Source organism: Meriones unguiculatus, chromosome 18, assembly GCF_030254825.1.
Source record: "Meriones unguiculatus strain TT.TT164.6M chromosome 18, Bangor_MerUng_6.1, whole genome shotgun sequence".
NCBI classification, from domain to species: domain Eukaryota; kingdom Metazoa; phylum Chordata; class Mammalia; order Rodentia; family Muridae; genus Meriones; species Meriones unguiculatus.
This window is the reverse complement of record NC_083365.1, coordinates 39,085,296-39,105,232: the sequence shown is the minus strand read 5'-3', so window position 1 is coordinate 39,105,232 and position 19,937 is coordinate 39,085,296. Positions and strand designations below refer to the sequence as shown.

General features: G+C 37.6%; 1 protein-coding gene across 1 annotated transcript in view; it reads right to left on the bottom strand.

Moving 5' to 3' along the window:
* The window catches only part of Trim44 (tripartite motif containing 44), a 109,111-nt gene that overhangs the window by 54,684 nt on the left and 34,490 nt on the right, over window positions 1–19,937 (bottom strand). The window contains exon 3 of the mRNA XM_060371824.1: window positions 6,695–6,934. Within this exon, the coding sequence (XP_060227807.1) occupies window positions 6,695–6,934 (240 nt within the window). The remainder of the gene's footprint in view (window positions 1–6,694; window positions 6,935–19,937) is intronic.

Here is a 19,937-nt window from a genome sequence, read left to right as displayed (position 1 = left end):
GAAAACCATTGTCCCCAAGAGTTGTTGATTTGCATGATTCACAGCATTCATTAAAGATGGCAAAAATTATGAATAATTTTGATTAAGGGTAAAACATGGAAAATACTAGAAAAATTAAATTACAACAACATCTAAGCTCTGCATTTAACTTGCTCTGAATCCTATCTCCTTCGTTATAGAGTTACTACCAGATATTTTGGACTATTAGTTTACTGCTGAATTCTCAGGGTGCTGGGAAACAAACCCAGAGCCTTAACATGGTATATGTAAATACTTCCACTGAGTTATGTTCTGGTCCCATCTGGGCATTCAAAATGGTAGCGGATGTCATACTGACAATCTAACATTCAACTTCAATTAGCAAACTCCTATTTTTCTAAAAACACTTGGATTCAAAGTCAAAACTAGTAATCAAAATAAAAATAAATGCTTAAACCATGCATATTTTTAAATTTCTCCACAGAAATAACTTTTTCTAGTATAATTGTGCCTCAATTCAGAAAATTCCTTTCAAAAACTGGACAGAAGGGTGGGGGATATACTAAGTTGACAATGTGTCTAACATGCACAAAGCTCTGGATTCTATCCCTGGCACTATATAAATTGAGCAAGGTGGACCATATCTGTAACTCAGCACCTGGGAGATAAAGGCAAGAGATTCAGAGGTCATCCTTAACACATGTTAAATTTGAAGATAGCCAGGGTTATACAAGATCCTATCTCAAACAAAAACAAACAGAACAACAAATCATATCCAGTAGGCATAATATGGTAATGTTCATGAATTACAACATGTGTGTCCACCCCCCTTCACACACACACACACACACACATACACACACACAAATCCAAAGTGTTTGCGTACAGTAAAAAGCAGCAAGAGTGTTAGCTACACACTTTACTGGCAATACTGGTCTCTAGAAGCCCCCACATAACTTTATACTGCATCTTCCTGTTTTGAGAACACTGGGCACAGGCATAAAGGTCAGACTGCAAGGAGACACATAGGAAGGACACAGATATCCAGTATTTCTTAAGCATATTATTCTGAATAATAAAAAATTAAATAAAATATTTTTAACGTTTAAATTTGATAAAGTGTAGAAGCTCAGAAAATAAAGGGAATACTTCTTAGTTTGAATTATGAAGAATATGTATACCTAATACCAAAAACATGAACATAAAAATTATAGATCAATATCTCTCATAAAAAGTCATAAAGAACTCTTAAATTAACAAACTGAACCCAGATAATATATCTGAGTAAAAAGTTTATCTAAAAATGCAAGGTTAGTTTAATATTGTAAAATTAGTCAGTGTAATTAATCCTTACAAAAAATACAGAAAAATCTATATAACCATTTCAATAGATGTAAAATATAAAATTCTCTCTAATTCATAACTAAGAAAATTTCAATTTGATGAAGAACACTTACAAACACCATCAATGCTCAATGGTAACACACTGAACTCTTCCTTATAAGGTGTGAACAAGGTGAGAATGCACTTCAGCATCACATACACACACACTGAACTGGTGGTTTTAGCTGTTGTACTTAGGCAAAATACCTAGTGTTGAGCTTAGATGGAAGAGCAAGACTGTCATAGATGGTATGACTGCTAGTGCATAAAACCCCAAAGAATCTATTAAGCCACAGCTATAACTAATATGGAAATTTGGCAAGGTTAAAAATTATTTGTATGCTGGGGATAATGAGCCTATCTGAAGTTATAACAACTTGGAAGACTAAGGTAGAAGGATTGCTTAAACCAGAAATTTGAGGTTAATTTGGATAATGAAGTGAGACCCTGTTTCAAAGAAAAAGTTGCATTTTATGTATAATATTTTAAAAAACTGGAAAATAAAAATCAAAACAAATCAGTAAGATGGATGATACTAAGAATATAGCAATATATTTAACAAAAGCAATTTCAGTTAACTGAAAACTTTTAATCATTTTTGAGTCCATATACAATAAAACCTGTAAACTAAGAATATATACCATGTTCAAAGTACTGTTTTCTCTAACTAATTTCTCTTCAGGAGCTCTGTATTCAAGGAATTTTCCCTTCCCATTAGGGTTTAGAAGTCTAATTTGGTATGTCTCACTATGGATTTCTTAGGAGTTTATATTGTTTGGGTTTGCTCTGCTTCTTAAATTTAATGGTTTACATTTCCAACTTCATATTAGGCACCATTATTATTTTTTCAGGCCATTTTTAGCTTAATGTTTCTTTCTTGTCCCTTTATTATATGTGCATCAAGTCCTTTGCTATTGTCTCATGGGCTACTGAAGCTTAGTTTAATTATTTTTCAATCTTTTGATAATACTGGATCATTATCAAACTCTCTTCAAATTCACCAATTCTGTTTTGGATGTCTCCAATTTACTAAAGAGTCCATCAGTGACTTCTTTGTCATGTCTGTGTGATACTGGGCATAGAATCCAGGATCTATTTAACAAAAGGTAGGTAAGTGCTCTGTTTTTAAATTTTTAATTTTATAATGCTCATTTGGTCTTTTCCCACATCACTTGTTTCTAGGGTGTTGTAAATGTCTATTTTATGATAGCTATCCTTGTCTGATAATTCCAATCTCTGCATCATCTTGGCATTGCCATGTGCCTTTTTTTTCCCTTACAGTTGGGACTTTATCAGTATAATGAGTAATTCTGGACCACAACCTAGCAATATTACGTAGTATTACAATAATCTTTTCCTACTTAAAACCTCCTATTTTAGCAGGTCACCAACCTGTTAAGTTCAAACCGTTTATGTCTGGGATTGCTTTTGTGAACTCTGGTTTAAATTTCAACTTAGCGTACATGCCTCTTCCTGACTCAGATGACAGAATTCCATTCTAGTTGTCACAGAGCTAGCTATGGAAAGGGAAAGGTACCAAGTCATTACTACAGGGCAGAAATATAACACAAATTTCCATCCGTTGATCCTGGAGTAGAGAGGCAATGGCTTGTTAACACAGGTAAGAGGAAATAGTTACAGCTTTGTGAACAGTCTCCACAGGGAATGCTATTAGTACTTCTTATTGATAAAGCAGGCAGCAGTAAAATTAGAGTTCTATCTACAGGTGCATGTCAAATGAGCCTGACTACTGAGAGGAGAAAGGGCAAAAGTAGAAAGTAAGGGTTTTTTGGCTTTGTTTTGTTTGTTTGCCTAAAGGCTCAGTGGAAAAATAAAGATAATTTGTTAGAGTAAGGGAGTATAGACAACAGATATTCAGCTCACTAGCTCCACTGCAATAGTGCCAACTGGGGCTGATGAGCAGTGACCTCTTTATATGTTTATTCTAGAATGGGCAGGTGTGGTCAAAAGCTTTCTTTTTGTCTATATCTGTTAGGTTTCTAGTTTATAAAACACCCAAGCTAGGAAATATAGGAAGGAAGGGAACCTTGTTAACTCTCTGCCTGGTAGATATTTAAGTTCAAATTTCCCAGACAATACTAAATCTTTTCCCCTCTGTTAACTGACTTTCATCCAGGGATTAGAGAAAAGAGTAAAGTAAAAAAAGATCACAATTTCAGTGCAGAACCAGAAGCTCTGTGTTTTTTGTTTTTTGGTTTTTTTGTATGTATGTATGTAGGTATGTTTGTTTGTTTTGTATTTTCCCTTTGCTTTGTTTTGCTAGATAGGTTCTCATGTACCCCATGTATCCAAGTCTAGTATCAAACCTCTTTGTCGCCAAGGATGAACTTGAGTTTCTGATCCTGTCTCCACTTCCTGAATACTGGTGTGTGATATAGTACTAGGATCAAACCTAGGACTTCATGAATGTCAGGAAAGTGCTTTACCAACAAATAAGTGACATCCCCAGACTTTCCTGTTTCTAGCATTGAAAATAAAATGGGTAAATGAAAGGTTGGAAAGATGACTGTAAATATACATAAGCAACTATGAAAATGTCAATGAATTAGAACAAGTGATATGATAGGTTATAAGGGTGTAATCCTTAAAATCCTGCCAATTTTCCTATATGTTTGAACATACTCATAAAAATGTTGAATATGAAACCTTTTGACTAAATTCAAAATACCGGCGATTTAAAAAAAAAAAAATTCTGTGTTATACAAAGGAAACAAAAGAATTCCCCTGTGGAGTGAGAGGTACTATATATTTGCTCTAACTAATGAATTGCCAAATTAATTGTAATGAGATACTATTAATGACAAAAAATTTTGGAAATGTTCCTCCTAAGAGAATGGTTCTTTTTATTCTTAATAGCTTCACAGTGCCCACAGTCTATTCCTTAAGCTTTGTCAGCTCTTGTATCCCAAGAATAATTCCATAAGTTAAAGTGTTTAAGGGAGAATTAATGTTAGGGACAGACTAAATTTGTTATTTAGAATAAAAATAAGAGATAGAAATCTGTCACAAGCCAAAGTGTTCTTTTTGAAAACATAACTTAGTACGAGGGCTCAATTTGAGGGGAACCTGAGACAGTTATTGCTGTTGATCCTTCCAGTCAAAATTACTACCTCACCTTAAGAGGCCCTAGGTATACAAAGAATTATCAATAATCCTGATTTCTCCCATAGATACGATATTTAGAATAAAACACACAGAAGCGTGAAAGCAGCCAGTAGACTAATCCTGGTTCTACTGTCTACCGAGTAAATGACACTAAGTTAGTGTGTCTGTGGGTCTCTGTATCTCAATATAGCATGTATGAATGGGGCTAGAGTTAAATAAAATAATGATTGTATTCTCTCATATATCTAAAAACTTAGGCATACATTTTCCTAATTCTAGGAAGAATAAAATGAAAAGAATAACATCTATTCTTTTTACACATTAATAAAAACTAATCAAGAGTCTTGAATGGTCAGAATGGTGTCTTTTACACTTCTCAGATTAACTTGAACAGATCTGAGTCTGGTGTTATACCTTTGACTCCCACACTGGCCAGCATATTCTGAGGCCTGGGCAAAACTGCCAGTTAAGGCTGATCTCACTAAATCAGCAGTAGTCGTTGGAAGTCTGTACAACTGTCTCACATTTTTTCATAGGACAAACTACCTCAGCCTACCTGGCTTGTATTTAACCAGAAATCTCACTTACCACTATGAAAATACATGAAAACACTAGTCTGTCCCTGAAAAAGATGTTTTATGTTTTTAAAAAATGGTTGCCTTGGCCAATCTGTCTACCTCCCTACCTTCTCTCTCTCTCTCTCTCTCTCTCTCTCTTTTGTTCCTTCTATCCTTCCTTTCTTCCTCCTAATGTGTGTGTACCCGGGTGTATGTCTGTACAACATGTGCATGCAGGAGCTTACAGAGGTCAGATGAAGCTAAGAATCTCCTGGATAGACACTACGTAGATGCCAAGAACCAAACCTGGGTCCCCAGCAAGAGTAGTAAGTGCTCTTAACTGCTGAGCCTTCTCTACAGATCTTTTTCCCCGACTTTTTAGACAGGGTCTGTATATTCCTGGCTAGCTTAGAATTAGCTGTGTAGACCAAGGCTGACTTCAAACTCACAGAGCTCTGCCTGCCTCTGCCTTTTAAGTGCTGAAATTAAAGCCAGTCACCACCGTGCCTAGCTCTTGTCTTGTTATATATGCAATCAGAAATATCCAAATATATTGTTTGAAATATCCCAAAACACTTTATTCTATTATGAAATAGCAATGCATATAGTTAAGTAACACTGATTCACATTTACCTTGCATATTCTGTTCATGTTATTCTCTTTTAACAATACATTACTTTGTTTTGTTGTTGTTTTCTTTTTTAAATTTTATTTTTTTAATATTAGTTACATTTTATTAACTTTGTATCCCAGCTGTATCCCACTCCCTCATTCCCTCCCAATCCCACCTCCCTCCCTCATCTCCTCCCTGCCCCTTTCCAAGTCCACTGATAGGGGGGACCTCCTCCCCATTCATCTAACCCTGTTTTATCAGGTATCTTCAGGACTGGCTGCAAAGTCCTCCTCTGTGGCCTAGCAGGGCTGCTCCTCCCTTGGGGGAGGGAGGTCAAAGAGTCTGCCATTGAGTTCCTGTCAAATATAGTCCCTGTTCCCCTTAATAGGGAACACACTTGGATCCTGAGCTGCCATGGGCTACATCCCAGCAGAGGTTGTTGTTGTTTTCTTAAGTATTTTGGTTTTCTTTTTGAAACAGGGTCTCACTATAAAGGCCAAAGTGATCCTTCCTTCTTAGCTTCCCAAGTTGGTGTGCCACAAAGCACAGCCCCACGTGCTGCTCTTAATCCAGCAAATATGCCCTCAATTTATGCACATGGATCCACAAAATACCCAGTGAAAAGCACCCCTTTGCTAGTCATAAAATTAAAACCACAATTTTTCACTCCAGACTGTTTTAGACTTTACTATGAGACTCATTCTAAAATGACTCTTATTTTTATATTCATTTCACAACTTGAGATGGAATGTATCTGTCAAATGCCCTCTTCTCTAGTTTGAATTTCTGGCTGCTTAACTATGATTAGTACCTGTCCCACTGACTACATTCCTTTAAGTTACACTGGACAATATTTTGCCAGGCTGAAAATCCAGCCATAGACCCTAGTAACCAATACCTCCACTCTAGTTGAAATCCTCCCCAAGTTTTTCAGTTCATTATATTTAGAGATCACAAGCAGGCATTTTCATAGCTAATAAACATGGCAGTCACGTTTCTCATAGTTCTGCTACAAATCACCAGCAACATCATTTACCTCTGCCTTTGGCTCAGCTGATTCATTAGAGGTATCAAGTTGTTCCTTGGCCTGGGCCATCTGAGTCATCAACCTATCCATGTGAGACTGGATGTCCGCCAGTATCTCAGTCACATGAGCTGTGGCCATTGCTTCTTGGATGTCCACTAAATGAAGGGCCTTCTGCTCCTCATCAGCAATCACTTTCTGGACTTTCTTAAATTCTTGCTGTATAAATACCTTCATCTGGTCTCGAGTTACCTGTAGAACAGATAAATAAGAATTGTAGATTGGTAATTAATAAAAGTTAAATAAAAAATAAAAAAAAGAACTGTATATTGAACATAAAAAAGAAATGAAAAGGTAATTTTTCAATAGTGTTAGGCATCCCTGTTTAAAATACAAACTATGGTACTATCTCATTTTGAAATCAGAAGTATGCTTTCAATAATATTTCTCCAACACCTTTAATAAGGTAACCAGTTTTATTATTCAGAAACTAATTCATTTTCTTTCCCTTTTGGTTGTATTGATTTACATACCAGTAGTATGTAACTACATTAAAAATTATAATATTTTATGTATATAAAATAAAAAGTATAATTTCTAGTCAGACATGGTGTTTCATGCCTATATTCCTAGCATACCAGAGGCCGAGGTAGAGGAACACCAAGAGTTCAAAGCGTGCACCAACTATTAGTGAGTTCTAAGACACATGGGCTATAGAGGACTCTGTCTCAAAAACAAACACACAAACAAAATAATAGGAAGAGGAGAAAATATGAACCAGGAATAGTGGTATATGCCTGTAACCTCAGCGCCAAGAAGGCAAAGCTAGGAGCATCAAGGGTCCATGTTGGTCAGTATAAGAAGGCTATCTTTTACATTTTCCAGCACAGTAAACAAAAATGTTATTGCCTTATTTTACTATAGCTTTAAACCAAATACACACACACACACGCACACACACACACACACACACACACACAGAACAACAATGAAACCCATATAAACAAACATATGCTTCAGCAACAAACACATGTTTTAGTAGGAGCTCTATTTTTCTATATGGTTACTCACATATACATGTAACTGGCTAATAATGTCTCTATAGACGGACATCTATTGATATCTATAATGTCTCTACAGATGGATTACAGTGAACATATGGTTCTGTGTCTTGCTTTTACACTTAAAATGTTAGTAATTATAAACAGCATCTTCATTTTTTTTTTATTTTCACACTTAATTATTTACTTGGTTTTTTGAGGCAGGATTTTCTGTGTAGTCTTGACTCAAACAGCACCTTCATTTTTTTAAATTTTGTATCACTTTTTTTTCCACTTGCAGGATATAAAGATATATCCCATTTATTTCTCCCAAGAAAAATGTATGATTTTTAAATTTTTACTATTATAGTCAACACAGCAATGAATATCTGAGGAATTACTCTTAATATTTGCATGAGTGTCTTTAGAGATATCTTAAGTCACTAAGCCATTTTATATGTACTCTAAAATTATTGAGTGATGCTGCCAAACTGCTTTCTGCAAAGGATGTAGCAATTATATAATAATGTGTTAGGAAAGAAGGACACATTTCTCTACAACCTTATCAATAATGGATAATATCAAACTTTTACGTTTGTAAAAGTAAGCAAAACTGTTATTGTCTTAACTTATTATAACTGTAAACCAAATACACATACACACATACCTGTAGCTAAAGCTGTATATGGCTAAGACATAAGAAAGGCAAACAAAGCCGGGGAAAAGTGGTGCACACCTGTAATCTAATCCCAGCACTCAGGAAGACAGAGGCAGGCATGTTGTGGATATAAATGTGTTATTGTTTTGATCCCAGGTATAGGATACTGGACTGATTCAGTAGCAAACTATTTGCTTCATGAAGGCTCTGTGAGGGGTCCTTTGCCTGTTGCAGATAGTTTAATTCTGAGGACTCTGTAGAGAGAATCAATGTCAGAACCCAGAGAGTGTTGAGGCAGCTTAGAGAAAGAAGGCTGCTGGTGTTCCCCCCAACCTCCCATCCCCTGTCTGCCCCTGGTTGGTGTTTATGCAGTGTAAAAGATGTCAGAGTTATCCTGAAAACTCCCAGGAATCCAAAGACCCTAACAAGCAAGAAAGAAGTAGCTAAGAAAAACCCTGTCCTCTCTCCCCACTAATAACCTTTCTCTTATATTCACTGTAGGAGTGTTGAAGAGAGGAAAGGCATTAAGAAACGTAAATAAAACAGAGTTAAAAGTATGCCAACACAGGTGGATCTCTGTGAGTTTTGAGACCATTGGTCTACAAAGTGAGTCCAGGAGAGCCAAGGCTACACAGAGAAACCCTGTTTCAAAAAAACAAACAAGTAAACAAACAAAACAAAAAGGCAAACAAAATAAAAACCTATGAAAATAAGAACTTTAAACACTCCAAATCTTGACAGTAACTATATATTGAAAGGATGTTATTTTTAAAACTGTATTTTCTTGTTTTGCTTTGCTGTTTTTTTGTTTTGTTTTGTTTTGTTTTCAGTGCTGTGGATCAAATTAAGCCTATATATACAGAGCAAATAAATGCTCTACTGCTGAGCTACATTCCAGTTTCAGGGGTGTTTTTAAACAACTATCCACATTATGCATACCTAAGATAAACAGGAACGAGGGGCTAGGAAGTGGTTTGTTTGGTAAAAAGACTGCAATCTATCTGATTATTACACATATAGTTCAAAGTTAGGAAGCTAGCACTACAATCTACAACTGAATCAGAGGAACGACAAATTAATCCAAGTTTTAATAATTAAATTCTTCATTTCCTATTGCTTTACATAGTTTTCAACAAGACATTTCATCTTATATAAAGAAAGTAAAAAATAAGAGTGGAGAGAATAATCTATCAAACCTTTATAGCACCCTCCTACTTCCATCTAAGTAACCTTCAACCTAGTTCAAAGCTCTAACATCTGAGTAATGGCACTCACTTTACTCCAGAGCCTAAGGAATAGCTTCCCTGGGAGTGGGCATCTGGAAGAATGAGTGTTCAGGACAAGAACTCCTGTTTTCTAAAATTCCTTCCAGTTCTATTTCACATTGTCATCAAAACTCTATCCAGCTAAAAAGTCATAGTTCTCAAAAAGTAATTAAGCCCTTCATGCTGGTTTTCATTCCCTGGAAGTCTCGGCTATCATCTCTGCGTGCTGTCTTGATAAAGCATTGTCTGTAATTTGGAAACACTGGTGGCTCATTTGTGTATGGTCAGAACACAGCAGGGAATATCTACAGGCAACCTTATTTTATAGGTGAAGAACAAGAGCTTTGGGGAAGAACAGTCACAATGTCCAATCTGGTCCAGTCCCATTGCTTTCTGCTATAACATACTGCCTCTAATGGTCACTTTCTGACTGTTCAGGTCCTTCTAGATGATTTAGTGGAGAAAGGGTCTCTCTATGTTGCTTTGACTGTCCTGGAACTCAAAGAAATTTGCCTGCTTTTATGTCCTGGGTGCTGGGATTAAACACATATGCCACCACAACAACATAAGAAGTTCATTTTTTCCTGAGTTATCTCCACACTTAGTAGGATAAAGAATTATAATCGGATCCAAGATGGCGGCGATCATAAACTCCGAAATTGGTGAGTGGAGGGGCAGCTGAACCCAAAACAATAACACTGAGGCTTCCGAGGAGAGAGGGGACAAACACTGAACTGAGACCAATAGGATACAGGTCAACTGCGGACTTTTCCGTAGACATCTCCTGGGAACCCAATTCCTAGGCACTTTCCCTTTAATGGGTGAAGGTAGCAGTGGAGGCACCTCACACAGTGGAGCAACCGAGGCGGCCTGCAGTGCACGCAGTGCACGCAACTCCTAGCATAGAGAACAGTAACTGGATGCCCCAAGCACAGAATTCCCTGCTTGAGATTTGAGACAGAGAATACTCAATCCCCTGGCATTTCCTCACAACAGGCCTCCCTTCTCCCTCCTTGGTGGAGGTGGAGGTTGCTGAGGCGGTCCACAGCATCCAGCACAGAGCGCAGAGTCTGGCCTGCAGTGCCCATATAGCTCCTAGCACAGAGCGCAGTGCCCGGCCCGCACTGGCCACAGCTCCTAGCACAGAACGCAGTACCAGCGGCTCCACGGCTCCCCAGGGCCTTCCAGAAGGCATCTATGTCAGCGGCCTCCTATTTCTGCCGTGATGGCTGCTCTCCCAGTGGACTGCAACACCAAGTCCCAGGTTCTGGTGCAACATAGGGATTCTTGGGACAGCATTATCAACATTAAAGCCCCTACACTCTGCAGGTCGACCAGTGAAGCCGAGGTAATCAACTCCTGGAACCCAGACAGATCTGAATACCAGAACAACAGTAGGACAGAACTGTAGACCACTGAGGTATTCAGAAAATCAGTGCAAGTGCATTGCGCTAGCAAACTGTCCCCACTAACAGCGCTGGAATCCACACCCATTCCTGCGCTTGCTCCCCTAACCCACATTCCAAGCACTTAAACTCTCTAGCCCTCTCTCCTTCTAGACACACTTCCATGCACACGCTTGCTACCCCGCAATTGCGAATCTGCACCAGTGGCTTTTCCTCCGTTAAGTACAGCTGAAACACCAATGCACACTCTCAAACCAGTGGACCTCTCCCATCTTCCTGAAGAATACCCTAGACACCAGAGAAAGATGGACCCGGCCTGAAGTACAGACTCCAGGAACAAACATTGAAGGTTATGGATAAGCAGATGGCCAGAGGTCGGGGTAAGAACACACCCAACAAAAATCAGGGCATCATGGCTCCACCAGCAACCCCCAAAAATCAATGGATATTTTAATTCAGTGGAAACAAAGGAAAATGGCTTTAAAAACTATACTTATCCAGTTATTAGAGGCACATAAAGAGGAAATTAACAAATCTCTCAAAGAAACAGTCATACAAGCGGAGGCAAATAAAGAGGGAATGAACCAAGCTCTCAAAGAAACACAGACAAATACAGTAGAGGCACAATTAGTGTCATACAGAGAAAAAAATGAACAAAAAAATAGAAGCCATCATAGAAAGACAAGAATCCACATTCAAACAGATGAAGAAAATGGTACAAAGCATGAAAACAGAATTAGAATCAATAAAGAAAACACAAACAGAGAAAACCCTGGAGTTGGAGAACCTAAGAGAAAAAAATCAGGAATCACAAATACAAGAGAATGGAAGAGAATCACCAACAAATACAAGAGAATGGAAGAGAGAATCTCAGGTGCTGAAGATACACTTGCTGAAATTGATACTTCCTCAAAGAAAAAAGTAAAATCAGAACAGTCCCAAACACAAAACATCCAACAAATCAAGGATGCCATGAAAAGCAGAAACCTAAGAATAATAGGAATAGATGAAAAAGAAGATTCCAGGCTCCAAGGTCCAGAAAATATTTTTAAGAAAATTATAGAAGAAAATTTTCCCAACTTAAAGAGATGCCTATAAACATAAAAGAGGCCTACAGAATACCAAATAGACTAGATCAGAAAAGAAACTCTTCATGTCACATCATAGTCAAAACACTAAACGTACAGAACAAAGACAGAGACTAACAAAATGATTGCAAAATGTATTTCTTGGATCCAACATTCTCCTGCATCCAAGAAATACATCTCTGTAACAAAGATAAACACTACCTCAGAATAAAGGGCTGTAAAAATGTTTTTCAAGCAAATGGGCCCAGAAAACAAGCTGGGGTAGCTAATATCTAATAAAATAGACTTTCAACCAAAATTGATAAAAAAAAAGATAAGGAGGGGCACTTTATTCTCATCAAAGGAAAAATTCACCAGGAGAACATCACATGTCTGAACATCTATGCCCCAAATACAAGACCTCCTACATTTGTAAATGAAACATCATTAAAGCTTAAATCACACATCTATCCCAATATCTTAATAGTGGGAGACTTCAACACTCCACTCTCACCAAGGGACAGATCATCTAGACAAAAGCTAAATAGGGAAATAAAGGCACTTACGGAGGTCCTAAATCAAATGGACCTAACAGATGTCTACAAAACTTTTCACCCAAATTCAAAAGAGTACACCTTCTTTTCAATACCTCCTGGAACCTTCTCCAAAATAGACCATATAGTTGGTCTCAAAGCAACAGATACAAGATAGAAGAAGATACAACAGATACAAGATTGAAATAATCCCTTTTATCCTATTTGACCACCATGGACTAAAACTGGACCTCAACAACAACAGAAATAGCAAAAAGCCTACACAAACATGGAAACGGAACAACTCCCTACTCAATGACAGCGGGGCTAAGGAAGAAATAAAGAAATTAAAGACTTCCTAGAATTCAATAAAAATGAAGGCACAACATACCCAAACGTATGGGACACAATGAAAGCAGTGCTAAAAGGAAAATTCATAGTATTAAGTGCCTTCAAGAAGAAATTTGAAACATTTCATACAAGCAACTTAATGGCCCACCTGAAATCCTAGGAAAAAAAAAAAAAAAGCAGACACACCCAAGAGTAGTAGATGGCTAGAAATAATCAAACTCAGGGCTGAAATTAATAAATTAGAATTGAATAAAACTATTCAAAGAATCAATGAAACCAAGAGCTGGTTCTTTGAAAAAATCAACAAAACAGACAAACCTTTAGCCAAACTAACTAAATGACAGAGAGAAACTATCCAAATCAGCAAAATCAGAAATGAAAATGGGGACATAACAACAGACGCTGAGGATATCCAAAAAATCATTAGGTCTTACCGCAAAAGCCTATATGCCACAAAATTTGAAAATCTAAAGGAAATGGACGATTTTCCTGATAGATTCCATTTACCAAAATTAAATCAAGATTAGGTAAAAAGATTAAATAGTCCTATATCCCCCAAGGAAACAGAAGCAGTCATCAACAGTCTGCCTTCGAAAAAAAGCCCAGGCCAGATGGTGTCAGCTCAGAATTCTACCAGACCTTCAAAGAATGTGCTAACTCCGATCCTCTTCAAATTATTCCGCAAAATGGAAACAGAAAGAACATTACCAAACTCATTCTGTGAAGCCACAGTCACCTTGATACCTAAACCACACAAAGACACAACCAAAATAAGAAAATTTCAGACCTATCTTTCTTATGAACACTGATGCAAAAATACTCAATAAATACATGCAAACCGAATCCAAGAATATATAAAAGATACCATCCACCATGACCAAGTAGGCTTCATCCCAGGCATGCAAGAGTGGTTCAATATACAAAAATCCATCAATGTAATATATCCTATAAACAAACTGAAGGAGAAAAACCACATGATCATCTCCTTAGATGCCAAAAAAGCATTTGACAAAATCCAACAACCATTCATGTTTAATGTCTTGGAGAGATCAGGGATACAAGGCACATAACCTAAACATAGTAAAGACAATATACAGCAAGCCTATAGCCAACATCAAATTAAATGGAGAGAAACTTAAATCAATCCCACTGAAATCAGGGACAAGGCAAGGTTGCCCATTCTCTCCATACCTCTTCAATATAGTACTTGAAGTCCTAGCTAAAGCAATAAGACAACTAAAGTAGATCAAGGGGATACAAATCAGAAAAGAAGTATCACTATTTGCAGATGATATGATAGTCTACATGAGTGACCCCAACAATTCATCCAGAGAACTCCTTCCGCTGATAAACACCTTCAGCAAAGTAGCTGGATACAAAATTAACTCAAGAAAATCAGAAGCTCTACTGTATACCAAAGAAAAAAGGGCCGACAAAGAAATTAGGGAAACAACACCCTTCACAATAGCCACTAATAACATAAAGTACCTTGGTGTGACTTTAACCAAGAAAGTGAAAGACTTGTTTAAAAATAATCTTAAAGAAGATATCAGAAGATCAAGAAAGATCTCATGTGCTCATGGATCTGTAGGATTAAGATAGTGAAAACAGCCATCCTACCAATAGCAATCTACAGATTAAATGCAATTCTCATCAAAATACCACCACAATTCTTTACAGAACTTGAAAAAAAAATTCTCAACTTCACATGGAAAAACAAAAAACCCAGAACTGCCAAAATGATCCTGTATAACAACCAATCGTCTGGAAATATCTCCATCCCTGGTCTCAAGCTCTACTACAGAGCAATACTAATAAAAACCCCATTATACTAGCACAGAAACAGAATGGTGGATCAATGGAAGCTAATTGAAGACCCAGAAATAAACCCACACGCCTATGGATAAAGGCAAAGAAGCCAAAACCATACAATGGAAAAAAAGACAGCATTTTCAACAAATTGTGCTGGTCTCACTGGATGTTTACATGCATAAAAATGCAAATAGATCCTTATTTATCACCCTGCACAAAACTAAAACCCAAGTGAATCAAAGACCTCAACATAAAACCAGACACACTGAATCAGTTAAAAGAGAAAGTGGGGAAGAGCGTAGAATTCACTGGTACAGGAGACAACTCCCTGAACGGAACACCAACAGCACAGGCTCTAAGAGCAACAATCAATAAATGGGACCTCATGAAACTGAAAAGCTTCTGTAAATCAAAGGACACTGTCATCAGAACAAAACGACAGACTACAGACTGGGAAAGGATCTTCACCAACCCTACATCTGACAGAGGCTAATATCCAGAATATATAAAGAACCAAAGAAGTTAAAAAGCAACAAATCAAGTAATCTAATTAAAAAATGGGATACAGAGCTAAACAGAGAAATCTCTGTAGAGTAATACAGAATGGCAGAGAAAGACTTAAAGAAATATTCAATGTCCTTAGTCATCAGAGAGATGCGAATCAAAATGACCCTGAGATTTCAGCTTACACCCATCAGAATGGCTAAGATCAAAAACTCAAGTGACAACACATGCTGGAGAGGATGTGGAGAAAGGAGAACCCTCCTCAATTGCTGGTGGGAATGTAAACTGGTACAACCACTTTGGAAATTCATTTGGCACTTTCTCAGACAATTAGGAATAGTGCTTCCTCAATATCCAGCTATACCACTCCTAGGCATATATACAAAATATGCTCAAGTGCATAACAAGGACATTTGCTCAACCATGTTTGTTACAGCTTTATTCGGAATAGCTAGAAGCTAGAAACAACCCAGATGTCCCTCAGTTGAGGAATGGATACAGAAATTGTGGTACATTTACAAAATGGAATACTACTCAGCAATTAAAAACAAGGAGATTATGAAATTCACAGGCAAATGGTGGGATCTAGAAAAGATCATCCTGAGTGAGGTATCCCAGAAGCAGAAAGACACACATGGTACATACTCACTTACAAGTGGATACTAGACATACAATATTGGATAAACATACAAAAATCTGAGCACCTAAAGAAGGTGAACTAGAAGGAGGACCCTGGGTAAGATGACCAATCCTCACTCAGAAAGGCAAACGGGACAGACATTGGAAGAAAGGGAAAATAGGAAACAGGACAAGAGCCTATCGTGGATGGCCTCTGAAAGACTCTACCCAGCAGTGTATCAAAACATATCTTGAGAATCATAACCAAACAGGGCAGAGTGCAGGGAATCTTAGGAAAGAAGGGGAAGATAGTAAGACCCTGGAGAGGACAGGAGCTCTACAAGGAGAGCAACAGAACAAAAATATCTGGGCACAGGGGTCTTTTCTGAGACTGATACTCCAACCAAGGACCATTCATGGATATAACCTAGAATCCCTGATTAGATGTAGCCCATGGCAGCTCAGTATCCAAGGGGGTACCTTAGTAAGGGGAACAGGGACTGTCTCTGACAGGAACTCAGTGGCTAGCTCTTTGACTGCCTCCCTTGGATGGGGGAGCAGCCTTGCCAGGCCACAGAGGAGAACAATGCAGCCAGTTTGGATGAGACTGGATAAGGTAGGGTCAGATGGAAGGGGAGGAAGACCTTGCCTATCCGTGGACTTGGGAGAGGGGCATAGGAGGAGATTAGTGAGGGACGGTGGGATTGGGAGGGGAAGAGGGAGGAGGCTACAGCTGGAATACAAAGTGAATAAACTGTAATTAATAAAAAATATAAAAATTAAGAAAAAAAGAATTACAATCACCAGGATAAAGAATTTTATCCACCAGGAAAAAGAATTCACATCTTAAAAGAGTTAAATCTTATCCCCTGATATATTCTTATATTTAATATTTCCTAGCTAGACTAGACCCATGAGGTAAGTAGATTGGCACTTTAGACATACATAATTGAACACATAAAACCTTGAATTAAGAAGCTTGTACTTAAAAACAATATATACTCAAGAGTATCTGACCCAGACTAGAAGCTATTAACTCCTTGATAGCTGAGCCATAGAAAACCAAGGTTTTGTTTCCTTTTGTTAATTAGAGGTAGCTTACAAAGAACAGGAAGAATGATAGCTAGAAACCATCATGGCTTAATAATGATATACTACAAAAAGTAGGCTTCTTTCAACGACGAGATCTCACAAGTCTATGTCTTACATATGACTGAAAAAGCCAGCTTATGAATAAACAACAGTATAATTCTTAGGCTAGGAAAATTACCAAACAATTTAGAAACATAAGAGAGGTGAACTCTGAACTACATTCCATATCCAACATTCTCAGTAAAATCATTCTCATGACCTAGTTAGAAACCTGACTTTCTTAGCTGTGGTTTTGAAAATTCTCAAGAAGACATTAAGTGATGTCTCAAGTCTTCCTGTTGAGATACAAGCCAGTAGTCTTGTCTTCAATATGCAGGGTGTCCTTGGCTTTGATCTCCAGTAGCACAAAAACCAAACATCCCATTCTTTAAACCTGCCTTCCCATCTTTCTTGCATGCCTCCAGAGAAAAACAGCCATGTGTCTGTTCTAAGCAGCCATGTGTCTGTTCTTCCCTTCATGATCCCTGTTGTTAACAAAGCACTATAAGATATCTTCTTCAGAAACTTTACTCAATAAATAATGATACTCAGCAATCATGTTCTATATGCTATAAAAGAAAATGATAAAACCACTGCAAGATGGAGTGCGGCTGTTTCTGAGTAGTAAGGTTATTAAGTACATCTCTGTTTTGTTTTTCAGATCTATCTATCCATCCATCTATCCATCCACCCATCCACCCACCCACCAACCCCCCCCACACCCATTTGTCTACCTGAGACAGGACTGGAAATTGAACACAAAGGCATTATGTATTTTTCATGTACTCCACCATTAACCTATACTCTTACCTCTTCAGTCCAAATTGTCTATAATAATGTGTAATATTATTTAAGATTTTAAAAGAAGACATGTGGCTTAAAGAAAAAAATTTAGAAGCTAGATGTGGTGGTACACACAGGTAACTCCAGCAACCAGAAAACTGTAGCGGTCACCCATAGCTACATAGTGAGTTTGTCACAATTCCTAGGCTACATGACATCCTACATGAGAACCTGTCTAAAAGCAGAACAGGAAGAGAAAAACTTAAATTATCATCAAGCAAATCAAGTCCATCAACTCTTTGTAAAGAGTTATAACACTACACAAATATAAAATTTATGCTAAGGTTAGCTCATCACTTAAAAATCAGTTTATATAATCCATCCCATCAATATGTTAAAGAATGTCTCCAAGATTAAATCAATAAAACCTGAAGAAGCATTTGACACTTGATTTAGTCAAAGCTCTCAACAAACTAAAAATGGCAGATACAACAATGTGTCTTCAGATTTACCCAGCACTGTCCCAAAGCCCATCTCTCACTTTATAAAAAGAACAATGCAATGAGGTTTACTGTTAACATGGTTGTAGAGGATCTGAAAGGAGATGTCCTCCTGAGTATGTTAAGACATTTATCAAAAAATTTTTATAAACTAAAGCTTGTTCTTTTGGCGACACCAGATGGCTAAACCCCAAGATGATCCTCCAAATAAGAGGCCAGTATGTGCAAAGTGGATGTGGTGTCATGGATGACAATGAAATTAATATTAATATCCATCATGTTTAAACAGCATTCCAGATACTATCCTATGTTTGTTTCTCATTTAATTCTCAGGTAGACAGTTATATTAAAGGAATGAAAGCTGCAGTGATGATACCACTCATCTAGCATGATGTAGCAGGTAACAGTAAAGCCAAAGATTCAGCTCTAGTCACCCTTTTCCAAGGACACCATTCTGACAAAAGCACACAGGATGGAAGGTCAGAGACCTGACTGTTAAGTCAACCCTGCCTTTCAACTGGCCAGCTAGGTGGCTTTAGTTGCCACTTAACCTTTTAGAGCTTCATTTTTTTTTTTTATAAAAAAAATCAGTAGCCCTCCTGTATACAAAAGACAAAAGGGCTGAGAAAGAAATTAGGGAAACAACACCCTTCACAATAGCCACAAATGACATAAGGTACCTCGGAGTAACCCTAACCAAGGAAGTCAAAGACTTGTATGAAAAAAATTTCAAATCTCTGAAGAAAGAACTAGAAGAAGATATGAGAAGATGGAAAGATCTCCCATGCTCATGGCTTGGCAAGATTAACATAGTAAAAATGGCCATCTTACCAAAAGCAATCTACAGATTCAATGCAATGCCCATCAAATTACCAACACAATTCTTTACAGATCTGGAAAGAAAAATTCTCAACTTCATCTGGAATAACAAGAAACCCAGAATTGCTAAAACAATCCTCTACAATAAAAGATCTTCTGGAGGTATCTCCATCCCTGATATCAAGCTGTACTATAAAGCAACAGTTCTAAAAACTGCATGGTACTGGCATAGAAACAGAATGGTGGATCAATGGAACCGAACAGAGGACCCAGAAATAAACCCACACACTTACGGACACCTGATCTTTGACAAAGACGCCAAAACCATTCAATGGAAAAAAGATAGCATCTTCAACAAATGGTGCTGGTCCAACTGGATGTCTACATGTAGAAAAATGAAAATAGATCCATACTTATCACCCTGCACAAAACTGAAGTCCAAGTGGATCAAAGACCTCAACATAAAACCAGACACATTAAATCGGCTTGAAAAAAAAGTGGGAAATACCCTAGAACTCATTGGTACAGGAGAAAACTTCCTGAACAGAACACCAACAGGCTCTAAGAGCAACAATCAATAAATGGGACCTCATGAAACTGAAGAGCTTCTGCAAAGCAAAGGACACCATCATCAAAACAAAGCGACTGCCTACAGATTGGGAAAGAATCTTCACCAACCCTTTATCTGATAGAGGACTCATATCCAGTATATATAAAGAACTAAAGAAGCTGAAAATCAGCAAACCAAGTAATCCACTTAAAAAATGG